This window comes from Azolla caroliniana, unplaced genomic scaffold (assembly GCF_043228905.1).
Source record: "Azolla caroliniana isolate FFs.n. ecotype wild unplaced genomic scaffold, voAzoCaro1.0.p SCAF_11, whole genome shotgun sequence".
NCBI lineage: Eukaryota > Viridiplantae > Streptophyta > Polypodiopsida > Salviniales > Salviniaceae > Azolla > Azolla caroliniana.
The window spans coordinates 16,754,106-16,769,202 of NW_028230446.1; the positions used below are offsets into that span (position 1 = coordinate 16,754,106).

General features: G+C 37.9%; 2 protein-coding genes across 3 annotated transcripts; one reads left to right on the forward strand and one right to left on the reverse strand.

Moving 5' to 3' along the window:
• On the reverse strand, nucleotides 1–3,523 carry LOC147858110 (uncharacterized). The gene is made up of 11 exons (XM_087327917.1): nucleotides 3,255–3,523; nucleotides 2,945–2,978; nucleotides 2,700–2,782; nucleotides 2,015–2,074; nucleotides 1,814–1,921; nucleotides 1,662–1,742; nucleotides 1,499–1,573; nucleotides 1,188–1,410; nucleotides 909–997; nucleotides 794–824; nucleotides 1–710 (listed from the first exon to the last, which is right to left on the reverse strand). The coding sequence occupies exons 1-11, from the start codon at nucleotides 3,462–3,464 to the stop codon at nucleotides 322–324; spliced, it is 1,383 nt and encodes a 460-aa protein (XP_087184043.1). The 5' UTR covers nucleotides 3,465–3,523; the 3' UTR covers nucleotides 1–321.
• A 6,279-nt stretch (nucleotides 3,524–9,802) lies between these two features.
• On the forward strand, nucleotides 9,803–13,963 carry LOC147858111 (polypyrimidine tract-binding protein homolog 1-like). Of its 2 annotated transcripts, none has more exons than XM_087327170.1 (11): nucleotides 9,803–9,926; nucleotides 10,009–10,289; nucleotides 11,006–11,215; nucleotides 11,833–11,895; nucleotides 12,212–12,285; nucleotides 12,367–12,462; nucleotides 12,550–12,604; nucleotides 12,964–13,068; nucleotides 13,152–13,233; nucleotides 13,323–13,435; nucleotides 13,647–13,961. In XM_087327170.1, exons 2-11 carry the CDS (start codon nucleotides 10,101–10,103, stop codon nucleotides 13,788–13,790), a joined length of 1,131 nt encoding a protein of 376 aa, XP_087183296.1. In that variant the 5' UTR covers nucleotides 9,803–9,926; nucleotides 10,009–10,100; the 3' UTR covers nucleotides 13,791–13,961. The 2 variants fall into 2 exon arrangements, with proteins under 2 accessions (XP_087183296.1, XP_087183297.1); XM_087327171.1 differs by lacking the exons at nucleotides 9,803–9,926; nucleotides 10,009–10,289 and adding exons at nucleotides 11,284–11,355; nucleotides 11,458–11,560 and having other exon boundaries at nucleotides 11,076–11,215; nucleotides 13,647–13,963.
• Nucleotides 13,964–15,097: the final 1,134 nt, after the last annotated feature.

The window sequence follows — 15,097 nt, forward strand, 5'->3', positions numbered from 1 at the left end:
TGATGAAATAGCTTTTAATTGGATCTCCCATTTTCTAACCAAGGATAATATCCATTTGTCCACTGATCAACAGTTGGGGGTGGGGATCTACCTAACAACTAGAGAGGCTCTTTCCATGAAGTAAACTTGATCACTGCAGAATCTCGCTCTCTTTGCAATGCCATACAAAGTTTCAGGTTTATAAAGTGGGGAAGGAATGGGATCTTTCACTAATAAAATCATTGTACAACATTTGCTACAAATTTCATTGTTGCGGACCAGCCACCTTTAGTCTCTGTTTTGCTATCTACAAAACCAGTACTACAGTCATTTTTCCATAGATCAAGCTTCAGTGTCTGCATTCTCATTACATTCAATGTCATCCATAACACCATCACCACCACCATCATCATCAGTATCTTTCTCAGTTGAAACATGAGCATTGTCTTTGCCACCATTGTTCTCAATATCACTGCCATCATTCTCACCTTTATTACGTTCTTCAATTTGATCACCCTCACTTCCACCATCATCGTTGCCTCCTTCACCTTCACTAACTTCCTGTATAATTCTACCATCCTCACATTCACCATCGTTCTCTTTCTCCATATTTCCATTATCCTCATTCTCGCTGTCTTCATCACTGCCTTCTGCCAACACGGCTATCTCAGCCTGTATTAGAGCTTTGACATGTGCCTTATTGCTGAAAACTTCAAGCCCAAATTTTTTACCTGCAAAGAGAATATTAGATTTTTTCCATGTTTAAGGTATGGTTTTTAACAGAGGATCAACTTATCAAGGTGGAATAACATACCAAGCTGCTTCAGAATGTCAGAAAATGTCACCTACAAGGCCATCAAAGCCTCCGTTAGGACATAAACAGCATTGAAAACATACAAAGCTCTAGAAAGACTGCTTATAATTCATACCTTAGTAAAGTCTGCATTCTTCAGAAGTTCCCGTATCACCACTTGCAATTCCTCATCACTGGGTTCAGCCTCCACATTTGGTACCTTACCTGATGGAAGGAGATTATATCATCAATTAGATCATTACATTTTCAAACTATCAAATAGGGAAATATGGGAAATACCCCATTATTCACTATCTGCCAAGAAAAGGCTCATAAAGCTAAATAATAAACAACAGTTCGCCATGATTGGCTTTTGAAGTCGCATCCCTTTTTTTGGATGCAACTTTCATTGTACCTTCATCATCATTTGGGTGCTTTAACTTCCTTGTAGAGCTCTTAGCAGAATTCCTTCTCTTTTTGGAACCTTTAGATTCAATATCATAATCATCATCCTCACTGTTATCTTCAGACTCGACATCTGCTTCTATATTATCCTTGTTATCAGTACTACTATCAGCATCCACTTCTTCATCCGAACTATTATTATCACTTTCTGCTTTAGAGTCCTTCTTTTGTCTCTGTACACAATCATTTTTCCCACAACAATATGAATACATACTTTGATCAAAGTAAGTCCTCTTGGATAATGGGAAGATAAAGACGTACTTTTTGTGGAGTTTTTCGTGATGTTTTCTTCTTTTCTTTTGCAAGCTTTCTCTTAATCTTCTTCATCTTGGAGTCCTAAGAGATAAGCCAATTCAATAAGTCAAAAACAGCTCCTTTATATCTTCAGACTGTTTCTTATTAGAAAAATATAGGTTAAGCAAACCTTGACTTTCTCTTCGATAAGCTTGTCAGTTGTCTGGTGAGGAGACTCTAAAAAATCTAGCAGTTTGACAACCGCATCCTCCTGAGAAATCAAACAACGGTGTCATAAACTGTTCATATGGAAAAGTGAAGACAATTTACAAAGCACCTCACCTTCTTGCTTGACTTGGAAATATTCATATCTAAAAGTTCACTCATTTGTATAAGGTTTTCTTTCACACACTTCTCTAGCTTTTCCTTGACCTTCGCCTTCTCCTTTTCCTAAATAACATTATCAAAGGGGTGTATCTTCTGATTAGGAGAATAAACCCAAAGTTATATGATGGAATTTGCAATACTAAACCCTCTACATACCTCATTTGCACACCACACATAGCCAGAAAATTGCAGAATGTTGCCTTTCGCAACATGAGACTGCAAAAAAAAGTGAGCTGTGACCACAGTGTAGACATATAAAAACTAAAATTCACAATGTACATGACTGAGAGATAAGCAATTGATCACATCATATAATGATAGCAGTTACAAAATCTATGTTTATAATCACTTAATTTAAGAATGATATCCAGCTGCAGTATGCAATTTCCCTATATGAAAACACAACAGAAGCACATTGCACTATCATACCTTCAGACATCACACTATTATAAGATTTATAAGATCCCACTAACAAAATGTATGTTATGATTGATGAGCAAGTATATTAAGTGTGAATAACTACTACTTGTCACGCTAGAAAGTTGGTAAAAGCAATTGCATCTCCAACACAGAGATTTCAATGCTTTTGTAACAAAAATTCTAGATGTGAATAACTACTGCTTATCAGGCAATAAAGTTGATAAAACCAACTGCACCCCTAAAACAATGATTTTGATGTTTCTGTAACAAAAATTCCAACTATTACATGTCAGGCAAGAAAATTGGTAAAACCAATTGCATCCCTAATACAGAGATTCAATGCTTTTGTAACAAATATTCTAGCTCCTTTCACATCTCAGTTCAGAATCAATCAGTGAATCATGCGAAAAAAATAGTATACCTTCGCGGGTTTTGCAAACAGAACCCTGTGAAGTAACTGCACGACTTCATCGCTTCCCTTCCGCTTCGAAAGTTTATACACCACTGCGAGATGGCAAGAAACTCTTGTAGTGTGCACAAGGATAGAAACTATACTTAAAAAGTAGAGAAGTAATGCCACAAATCTCATATATTAATAAAAAGATGGGCATTCTCACAACAATTGAAGGGATTCATAGGTGTGTTCTTACAGCAATAACATCTTACCATTAGGGATATCCTTAAGGGGTGTACCAGAACCCTGCAGAAAACATGGGAAAATGTGGAATTTTAGCCGAAATAAAATGAATCCTACAGCTCTCCATCTTCTCTATATACCTCAAATTAATAGGAATACATTATGCATCGTGTAACTTTGATGAAGTGACCTATATTACATACTGAAATGAAACCTACATATACCTTTGAGAGATAGAATACCATCACATAATTAGGATCCATGTCTTTAATAAATAACCTATTACATACTGAAGTGAAACCTACATATACCTTTGAGAGATAAATGTTCCGCGCATACCTTCTCTATCTTAAATTCTTTGACTTCCTTCTCTGCAGAAGCAACAAAACGGTCAACGGATCTGCGCTCTCTGGAAGGCCTGTCGAGTGTGGGGGTGGACGGCTCTTTCCGTTGCCGTTTCCTCCCGTTCCTAGAAGCCATTTCGGTTGCCCCTTCATCGAGACCCATCTCCATCTCCATCGCCTGTATCACAACGCCGTTCTCTTCCATATTTCCTCGCACCCCTACACGGAGCTCCTTCTTAAAGTAGCGCGCCGGCAATTGAACAGAAATTCGTAGCAGGAGGGAACAAAAAAAGAAAAAAGAAAAAAAAAGAGCGGGGGAGGTCAGGAGAGAGGAAGATTTCTTTTCCTTTTTCTTTTTCTTCTGCGTTTTCTTTCTTCCGTCTGCGTAATCTCGTTCTTCTGTCGAAATTCTCTGCGTTATCTGCTTCTTCTTCTTCTTTGTATTCTTTCTGCTTTCTGCTGTCGGCGTTGCTCGCTCGCTCGCTCTGCCCTGTCTTCTTCTTCCTCTCTCTCTCTCTGTGTTTTCCCTCTCTTTTTGTTTCGCTCTCTCTGAAAACAAAAATGCTTCCTTCCCTCCGTATGTCTATCTACATATACGTACAATATATGTATACATATAATATACGTAGACGTACGAACGTACGTATTATGTATATGTATTCATATGCATACGTACAATAGGGTTAGGGTATGCATGTGTTTACATGTGTTGAGCTGACAACCTCGATTGGATCCGGATGAGCAAAATAAGCCAGAGCCGGATTGGTAACCGGAACGGAGAACCGGATAGGTATCAAGATCGGTACCCGGAACTAGAAGCCTGATCGGAGAGACAGATCAGATTGTAACCAGTATACCCTAAGAGGCGTACAATGCGCCTAATACGAAGGCATATCCCTCGAAGTTAGTGTCATTCGCTCATATGAGCATTGAAGTACTTGTCTATATTTCTGTCAGTCCTTTTATGGACTTGTATAAAAAGTGTTTTGTAGGACATTTGTATTTAAAGAGTGTAACTATTTTGAATAGAGTTTATGTTATTATGCTCTTTCTGTCTCTCCCGTGTACTCTGTATTCTTAAGCTCCCATTAAACCTTCATTCTTGTTTTACTGTTGTTATCTGGTTGAGCCAGTTTATCTTAGCTTCCGCATATTAACTTTTACATGGTATCAGAGCGCGAGGGTTGAGAATCCTCTATTGCCAATGAGTGACACTCACAAACAAACCCTAAAACCCAATAAAGAACAAGAAGGAAGATATGGAGAGAAGCACGACGAGCTCGCTTCCAACAAAAAAGCTCGATCGGAGCAACTATGCGTCTTGGTCGTATAAAATGTACCAGTACTTGTTGGGGCATGGATACTAGAGCTACGTGGAAGGAGCAAATGAAGGAGCGCCGGATTCAACACACAAGGACTTCCCGGCATGGGAGCAAGGAGTGAGCAAAGTGTTGTATTGTCTCACGTGTTGTGTGCATGACCAGATGCTTGGCTACATTAGGGATGCAAAAACGTCAAAAGAGGCCTGGGAAAATCTCTAGAATAATTTCGTCACAAGTACCATAGCTCAAAAGTTATAGCTCCGACAAGAGTTGAATAGTATATGGCAACAGGACATGTCGGTCACTTACTACACCAACATGATAGGGAGATCTGCAACGCACTCAGTTCCATCAATGTGACAGTGGACGAAGGCGAGATGGTCCATATTTGCCTTGGTGGTCTAGCACAACGGTACGAACCAATCCGAACGGCAATTTGCACCTGGGAGAAACCATTGTCCTTCTTTGACCTACAATCTAAGAAAACCACGTGAGTGGGTCGAGGACCACTCAATCAAACAACTAAATGTTGTAGACCAATCAAACAACTAAATGTTGTAGACGGAGGTGGATCAGCCCCATGGGCGTGGAGGACGAGGTGGGTCAGCACGCAATAGTGGCGATCGGTAGGAGCAAAACCGAAGACACGAAGATAGTGCCAACAACAATTCCTGTCATGATGACACTAACATACAATTTGGGTTTACAAGGAATCGAACCCACAACCTTGTTATATTTGTGTCGAGTTCTTAACCATTGTAATGATATATTTATATGTAAAGAATTTATAAACTATATAGAATATCATAAAGTATTCTAGAGTACTCTATGTTCTAGAATGTTCAAGAATATTCGAGAGTGCTCTATTATCTAGAACATTCTAGAATATTCTAGCATAATCTTTATTCTAAGATTTTCTATGCTTCTTGCCATGATATAACCAAGTGTTGAACACATGTAGAGCACGAAATCCTAAGTGAAATACATCCATTCAGTAATTGCCACCATGAAGCCTTAATCGTTGTCCTCCCATGTGTTAAACCCTTGTTCTCTACGAAATATTGAACAATAGATATCCATGGTTGTGAGTTTGAACACATGTCTTGTAATAATGAAAATCTACGAGCCATCATATGCTTGGATAAGTTCAATATTCCAGTTCCCCCAAGCGCTTAAGGGTTGCCAGATGATTCCACACAACCCAAGTGCTTCCCATCTTATCCCTCTTCTTCCACAACAAATATCGAAGAGGTTGCAAAATAGAATGCAAAGCCTTCTTTGTCCATGGCAACAATGGCAAGTAATATAATATCATGGGTTCCATAATACATTGCACAACCTTTAAGCGTACATGAAATGGCCAAGATTGTGACTTCCAATACATGAACTTATCCCTCAACTTATTAGACATCCATTCAATCAATTGACCATTTGTAACATTCGTTCCTAATGGATAACCCAAGTGTCGAAAAATAGAGCCTTTCTTCACCACGGATCCTTGCCATCCTAAACATTCCAAATCCCTTTTAGTACATGATATGAGACTAGACTTCCTCCAATTAATATGTAATCCGGAAGCCAATGCAAATTGGTTCCATACAATTATTGATGAGTGTTTCGAGCATAAGCCATGGTCATTTGCACATTCAACACATTATGCAATATATTCCTATTTGCAATAAAACCATATTGGGCGGGATGTATCAACTTTGGCAAATACTTTTGTAATCTATTTGCCAAGACCTTTGTAAATATCTTATACAACCCCCCCATCAAAGAAATAGGTCTCCATTGATGAAATGACTCAGGAGATGCCATCTTTGGAACTAATTTAATTAGACCAACCTTCCAAGCTTGAGGCATACGACTAGAATCCCAAGAATGTTGAAACATCAAAGTTAAGGGCCCCTTTAAAATGTTCGAATACCGCTTAAAAACTTCATTTGTGAAGTCATCCCAACCAGGGCTCTTACCACTAGGACGATGCATTAAAACTTTGTCCACCTCATCCTCAGTGAAATCCGAATCCAATTCATGACTAATGAGGTCATGCACAATACATCCAACCACATCATAAAACTCATGACGTGCTCTACTCACCTCATTTGTCATTAACAATTGTGGGCTAGCAATCAACTCCTTAAAGAAATGAACACATATGTCAATTATTGTAGTAGGATCCTCTATCCATTAATCCCCTTTATTCACATGTACCACATTAAATCGAGCATAAGTAGGATGTAACGCTTGGAAAAACAAATGAGATTGACATTGATTATCTATGAGCCCATCCCTCAGTTGTCGCATCTTCACATAACGATAACTTTGGCATTGCAACTGAGAAATAATAACATGCAATTGACTTTGGATATCCAAAAGCTCCTCATCTAATGGTGCATGTATCAATAATGCATTACACCTGGAGAGAACTTGTGAGAATTTTCGAAGAAGACCTCTTATTCGTTGAGCATTAGTTACTCCATACATACGATGAATGATCTTAATGTTTCGTAACGTGATATCCCATGCTTTAACTCCTTTAAGATTCACTTTTTGTGAAAAATTTACCAAAATTTGCTCCATGAGAGAATCAAAGTGAGGTTGAAGCAAAAGAGAAGAGTTAAAGTGTAATGGAGGCTTTCCAAGTAAGGATTTATACATGTCAATTGCATGATTACAAATCTCCAAACAAATAGGAAAGTGATATGAAGTTCCTACATCTTGTAGAACTTTCATACAAAGTGATGTTGTTAAAAAAGAATCATTGTGCATCACATGCATTCTATCTAACCGACTCCATGTTTGTCTATGTTGAGCGGATTGGAAAGTAAAACTTGGATCATTCCCATGCAACCATGTCCAAACATCCAACTTCAAAACCTCCATAGCCAATGAATCCCAAGCAAGTTGCTCAGGATCATCCATGATTAAATGTTCAGACGTAGATTGAGATGCATCAACACACATGTTAAAATCACCCATAAGTAATCCTGGACGACCCACACATAGGGTGTGAAGGAGTGAGCCCCATAATGCAATATGTTGAGTGGCTTGGTTAGGAGCATAAATCCTAACCACCCACACAACCTCGCCAAAAAAGTGATTTCTAGAACCAAAGCCGACCATATGGAACATTATGCACCACTTGAGGATAATATTTATCCCGCATGATTAATACCACACATAAATAATGATTATTAATATGTCCTGGATAGAATGATGAATATCCACGTAAATGAATTGTGGATCCTGCTAACTAATGACACTTATGCTCAACTGCATATAATACATCCCATTCTTTACTTAACAAAGTTTCCCATAATATATACTTCTTATGAGGAGAACATGTCCCTCTCACATTCCATGTTACCACTTTCATTCAATCAACAATGTTATGGGTGCACTTGCTCCTTTAGAGCAACCGATGTCATGAAACTAGTCAAAGCATGCTCCAAAGCTGCATATGGATTTTCATGCACTACATCCTTAGGGTTGTCTATCAAAATCTTTTGTTTAGGTTCTCTCATTTGATGAAAACCTCGAGAATTCGATGAATTTACAACCCGTCCCAATGAATCAAATTGAAGATGAAGGGGCCATCCCTTATCCCTAAATTGTCTTTGCCAAGGAACTTTTCGAGGAGCCTCCCTAGTTCCTGAATTTCCTTTCCAAGTAGTATCACGAGTAGTGGGCCAATTATTACGTTTCATATTCATTGATTTCCCCTTTGACTTGCCCTTAACCTGATGCCAATCCTTTTCAACAACAACATCACTACTAGTTCTATCCAACGGTTTTTCCCCCTTATCTATAACCACCAAACTTTGTTTTTCCATATCCATAGATTGAGTTCCCTTATTCTTAGGGTCCAAACCTTGAACTGAACCCTCTTTATAACCTGCTCTAGATGATGTTCCTTTATTCATAACAACCACAGTATCTGACCCACCAACATCTCTCCCAACTCCTTCCTTACCATTCCCTTCATTAGGAACCTCTATAGTTGAAGGACAACTATGATGGCATTCTACCATAAAGTGACCCCATTCACCACATCCAAAACAAAGACCTGCAAATGTCTCCCACTTCAATTTTAAACAAAGTCTTTTCATACCAAGTGTGTTCATACGCACCCATCTTGGCCTCTTACGACTTGTATCCCATAACACACAAAATTTGCACTTATTTGTAGCATTTGCATGTGGAGATACCAACACTTTACCCATTTGACTCATCAACTTTGGTAAAAGTGGCCATAAAAAAGCATGCTTACAATGGCATTCTTGTTTTAACAAAGCATGATAGTCCACAGTGGGGGATCACTGCATTACATGCACCAACCGTTTATCAAAAAACGTAGGAACTTTAGCCAACAATGCACTTCGATGTTCCGGTGAACGAAAGACTACATCATAAAATCCTCGTGGTCTTGCATATATATTTTGAACACAATTTGGTGACACAATTGTGTTCAACCATTGTTTAATCCAATTAATGTATGGGAGTTTCTCGGTAAAAACTAATATAACCGCACGATCATAGAATACATCAAAAGATTGCAACACTGCCTTAGCATCAACTTCTACATCATGCACATCTTCATCAATGCATTCTTTTGCTTCATTTTCATTTTCTTCCACAATATCAGACAACAAGGTATTAGCAATTCCCCATAATTTATCCCAATTACAATGATCCTTGTCAACCTCATCTACATGTATTACTTTCGCATATGTCAATTTTTTCTCATTAATTTCTTCAATACGCTTAAACCTCTTAGAGCTTCCAATGTCTTCCCTTTCACAATTACATTCAATCATCACATTACTCTTTTTTGGATCAATTGTTTCCATATCGATGTCCCCCACAATTTGTGAGGAATTCATGTTTATATCTATTATTCTTGAGGTGATATCGATCCGAGATAAAAACAATTTTCCATGAACAAGAGATACAACCAGAACTCACTCGATTGAAGAGGTCGAAGATGATGAAGGCAATAGAAGATCTGCAATGTGTGTTAAGTATGTGGATGCCGAAACCACAAGATTCCTTATTTCTATCGTTGTTTCTTGTACAGACCACCAAATTTAACTTGCTATACCTCGTTACGAAGCTCTAATCGAGGGCTTTCTAACGCTGCCGATAGAGAGCGTAGCAACAAAAACAAATTCGGTTCTTCTTCTTCCCCTCTCCACTCTTGCTTTCTCTCTCTCTCTCTCTCTCTCACTCTCTCTCACACACACACTCACTCACTCACTCACTCACTCACTCACTGCAGTCCACTGAGTGAAATGTGAAAGAAAGCTAGGGTTTCTCTGTTCTGCTGCCTAGGGTTTGGCAAGGTAAGTCTCTTCTGTCTCTGTAACCTCTCCTCTTTTCCTGTCTATCCCTTTCCTTTTTTTTAGGGTTTGTATCTACACGCAGGTTGTTCTTTTGAGCTGTCTTATTCTCGGAACATAGAAGAAGAAGAAGGATTTCTTCTGCTCTGTTCTGTCCTCCGTGCAAATAATAAAGATATGAGTTCATATGGTGGGGGTCAGACTCAGTTTAGGTATACTCAGACACCATCAAAGGTGTTGCATCTTCGTAATTTGCCATGGGAATGCAGTGAAGAAGAACTCATCGAGCTTTGCAAGCCTTTTGGTCGAATCATCAACACTAAATGCTGCGTGGGAACCAATCGCAATCAAGCCTTTGTGGAATTCGTATGTACATATCAGTATTTGTTTGTGTGTATTCATTATTGACTTCCTCTTGGGTTATTTCATGTTTAGTCATCAAGCCTTTTGGAGTTCAATTCTATATTTGTACCACTTGTATATATATATATATATATGTTGAATTGTGGAATTAAATGTGTACATCCTCATGTATATGTAAATATAGGCACACACACACACCCAGTGTTTTTGCAATGCAACTTGTTTACAATGTGTAAATGTAGATACATACACACACCCAGTGTTTTTGCAATTAATCTTGTTACAACCTGAATTGTGTAATAAGTGTGTGCATCCTCGTGTATATGTTTAAATATAGATACATACACACACCAATGTAAATTGGCAATGCAACTTGTTTACAATGTATTGTTAATTGATGCTTGCATATAACCTCAAAATTGGACCTTTTTGTCCACTCTTTTCTTCTGGTTTCAAGCAATTGATTCGTTTGGAGTTCTTCTTAATATGAATGATTGCTTCGTTTTGTTGTCACATGCATTTGCTTTGATTATGCCAATGGCTTCTAAGCATCAATTGGTTCTAGTCATGTTGCTGCAGAGAAGCTTAAGGTTTTAAAGTGTTTCACGCATAGATTGGTTTTATATTATATTTTTGGATTATTTAAGGTTGAATGGCATATCGTTTTCTTTATGATTTATGTATTTCTGCCAAATAATGTGTTGTATTTCTGTGTCCAGTGTGATCAAAATCAAGCCATAGCGATGGTTTCTTATTATGCATCATCATCGGAGCCAGCCCAGGTACGAGGAAAGACTGTCTATATTCAGTACTCGAACAGGCAAGAAATTGTGAACAATAAGAGCATGGGGGACATTGCGAGTAATGTTCTTTTGGTCACTATTGAGGGTGTAGAGGCTGGTGATGTCAGCATTGATGTCTTGCACTTGGTGAGTTTCAGATTTTATAACTTTTTGTCCTGGTCTTATCCATCAATCTATTAATCAAATCAAAACAGGGCAATTTGAGCCCAGAAGACCAACAATGCAGATTTGTTTAGAGCTGTGTAATATATGATCGCCTGGAAGTGGTAAATTGTTTGCAAGCCCACCCATCCTCATCCATGGCATATATATTAAAAATGAGAAGGCTTGGAATTTTTTTTTGATCTGGATTGTGTTGTGAATTTCAGCTTTATGCACAAAAATGATGTTATACTTGAGAATATGGATCAACAGATTCATTCTAAAGGCGAGATTGGCAGACTACTACTATGTGGGAGAAAGCGCACATGTGTTTGTTTCATCCCCCCTTTCTTAACCATACTCTTCCATTGATAAGCTTGAGGGCTGAGATTGTTGTTTATTAATGTCAATATTCACTACACTTAAATATAAGACTATAGATTATCTAGCTAAGTGTGTTTCTTTTTTAGTTTTGGCTGGTTTTAACCCCTTTCGTTCATGTCCACATTTTGTGTCACATGCGTATACTCCATGCATGTTTATTTAAACCTAACCTTTTTTAGTAAAACCAAGTTTCCAAACCCTCAGTTTTTCTTCTTCAGGTCTTTTCAGCATTTGGCTTCGTACACAAAATCGCAACTTTTGAGAAGACTGCAGGATTTCAGGTGGCATTTTCTTCATGCATTTGGTGTGTTATGGTGCCAGTCTATGTAAAGTAATCAGGTTAAATATTCTTCATTAACAAGTAGAGAGATTAGAGACCAACACTCAACCCCAACAAGAAAACCATAAGATGAAGTAAAAGTAATCATAATACTCCACACGTAGACCTATTGAACATAGATGCATCTTTTTCTGCACCTAGGAGTGTCTTGCACTGTGCTTTTGGTTGGTTAAGGATGTGCACATATGTATCTCAAGTAAATGTTAATATTAGAATGGATATGACGGTTTGATTTCTGATATTAATGTATTGTGCAGGCGCTTGTTCAATTTTCTGATGCAGATACAGCTTCAGGGGCAAGGTCAGCGTTGGATGGCAGAAGTATACCGAGGTAACTACAATCCGATGCTTATTATGTTAACTAGCTATATTTGAATGGGCAATTAAGTAAATATTGTGTATCTGGTTTCAGGTATTTATTACCAGATCATGTTGGGTCTTGCAGCCTTCGAATTTCGTTCTCTGCACATACTGATCTAAATGTAAAATTCCAAAGCCACAGAAGCAGGTATGGGATTGCAATGCTATAGTATTATGTGTATCCCAATGCTCAATTTACCTTCATGTTATAATTATTGAAATTTAATCTATGCAGAGATTACACAAATCCCCTTTTACCCTTGACACCTTCAGCTATAGATGGAAGCCAGGTAGTGATTGAGAAGTTAGTTTGCTATTGGTTGTAATTACAATAATTATCATTCATTTATATTTCCATTTCAGAGTCATACTGATTGTAGGTATGAATATTTTGGGTAGCCCATATGATGGCATTTGTGGCATTACAATGAATGCAATAGATGTGCATAGTACATTGTAATATATTGAGTGGCTCATATTATGGCATGCATAGCATTAGTAAGTAATGCAATATATTATGCATAAATAGATCTGAAATCATGATGATGATTTTCTACTTAAATCTGAAGCATGCAAATTTCCTGATGAATTGATATCATGTTTTCTTCTTCCTTCTATTGAATGTTATGTTATTGTTTGGCTTCTGTAGTTTGTTGTAGGGCCAGATGGAAAGAAGAAAGAGGCAGAAAGTAATGTGCTTCTTGCATCTATAGAGAACATGCAATATGATGTGACAATCGAAGTATTGCAAACGGTTGGTTGAGAGATATGGTTTGGTTTCCTTTTTATCATGCACTCAACTTGGTACATTTTTTTTTCTAACAACTGTGGTAGCAGATTTTCGCTGCATTTGGAACTGTGCAGAAAATTGCAATGTTCGAGAAGAATGCTGGGCTGCAAGCTTTGGTTCAATATGATGGTAGGTTTCAGACCCTGTGTTTCTTGTTGGTTATGAAGCTTTTGATGTATTTTGACATAGCATAATGTATTCTGTGGTGCCCTGGAAAGATATTGCGACTGCAGTTGCAGCAAAAGAAGCATTAGAAGGCCATTGCATATATGAAGGTGGCTACTGCAAGCTCCATATATCATACTCACGCCATACAGATCTAAATGTGAAGGTGACTGTTTTTTTTTCATTTCTGATACTTTCACCACGATGGTCATAAATATTTTAACACCTTATCTAGCTCTGAATAGAATAGGTGTTAAAATAGGCAAAATATAAATTTGAAGCAGGCACAGTAGTTTTGTCCATTTTAGCACTTAGTTATTGCGTTTCAGGTTTTGTTGAAATCCTCTTTAATTCGTGGGCTTTTTTTTATTCTCCAGGGAAATACCGACAGGAGTAGAGATTACACACTACCAAGTGTACCATCTCTCCTTGGGCAGCAACCATATACAAGCACTGGTGTCAATCAATCCTATGAGAATGTTCCTCTGTATGAACCACCTGAAAGATTATCAGGTCATTAGAGAGCTAAAAAGGGTATACTCGCCTCAGCCTCAAGCAATACCTTGCCTTGCCAATATTTTTGTGGGTCGGAATCATAATTTTTTAGTCTAGAGAATGAATATGTGTGTTTTTTACGAAGAGGCAAGCGTTAGCTTTGTATCTATCCATCTGCAAACAGACTGGAGAAATTCCAAGTGTTCTATGAAAATAAGGAAAATTATATCTTAAGAGTTTCATTCAAATGCAGTGGATGTGTATCTCTATGATTTTTAGTGTTTTTCACAGATGTCTGAATAATGTCGGCTTGTTGCAATGGGTGATAAAAAAAGGTGTTACAGGAGAGATTCGTCTCTGCCCGTGGCAGAGGGTGTAGATACCTATGACTCGGTATATTTTGTGAAGGCGACAAACACCTATGCTCAAGTAAATAGAATGCATGTGTCCCTAAGACAGATAGTGGTTTAACTAAACAATGTTGGAGTTAATTATGGTTGAATCATGAAGTCACTGGTTTTATACATGGATGTGAGTGCATTATGTAAAAGAAATTGAATAATTGAATGAACTTTTTCACATCCCATGCTGTATAGCCCTCAACTGTGGGCATGAATATATGTAGGTGTACACTTGGGATACAAATTGAAGATAGAAATGAACAATTCAAATTACTCTGAAATATGTAGGTTCTTGATACAAGCATGGCATGAAATACAAGGTGCAAACTCTTAATGAAATTTGGTTCCTTTGGCCTGTTTCCAATATGAAATTGTCTACTAGATTCCTTATTCTAGAATGTGTGTTAGATCATGAGAGAGAGAGAGAGAGAGAAGAAAGAAGAAATATATATTAACGTCTTTTAAGAGGCCAAAATGGCCTATAAGACCAAACAAGAGATTACATCTTAAGTGTTGTCTTGTCTTTGAGAACAACAAATCAAATTAAAATAAGTATTACTCTGGAAATATAAGAGTATATAAGATAAACAATAAATAGACAAGGGAATTTGGTTTTTTGCACATGTGAGATTTTTAAGTTAGATATATTGCAATTTTTGCCTTCGAAAGATCTCTAGCATAGGTCGATCCAAAATGGAGAGGTCTTTGAAGCGAGAGAAGCACTTGCGATGGTGGGAGATAATGGCCTTTATCTTTCGATGACAAGGGTGTTGAGGAGGCCGTCCATGGGGTTGGGGCCTACTTGCATGACAAATTGCTATTGCCCGATCAATTGTAATCCCTTTGTTATGTTCTGGTTGGGAGCCCATTCGTGTATCCCTTGATTGACTTGTAGCATTAGCAGGAGTAATGGGGCTAAAGAAAGTTGTGAT

Excerpts from the sequence above, each read along its gene's own strand:
- LOC147858110 (XM_087327917.1), bottom strand. The coding sequence starts at position 3,464 with ATGGAAGAGAACGGCGTTGTGATACAGGCGATGGAGATGGAGATGGGT. Across the intron at positions 2,783-2,944 it reads CCTTAAGGATATCCCTAATG|TGGTGTATAAACTTTCGAAG; the intron begins GTAAGATGTTAT and ends GCCATCTCGCAG. Across the intron at positions 825-908 it reads AGAATGCAGACTTTACTAAG|GTGACATTTTCTGACATTCT; the intron begins GTATGAATTATA and ends ATGGCCTTGTAG.
- LOC147858111 (XM_087327170.1), top strand. The coding sequence starts at position 10,101 with ATGAGTTCATATGGTGGGGGTCAGACTCAGTTTAGGTATACTCAGACA. Across the intron at positions 11,216-11,832 it reads GCATTGATGTCTTGCACTTG|GTCTTTTCAGCATTTGGCTT; the intron begins GTGAGTTTCAGA and ends TTTCTTCTTCAG. Across the intron at positions 12,605-12,963 it reads CAGCTATAGATGGAAGCCAG|TTTGTTGTAGGGCCAGATGG; the intron begins GTAGTGATTGAG and ends TGGCTTCTGTAG.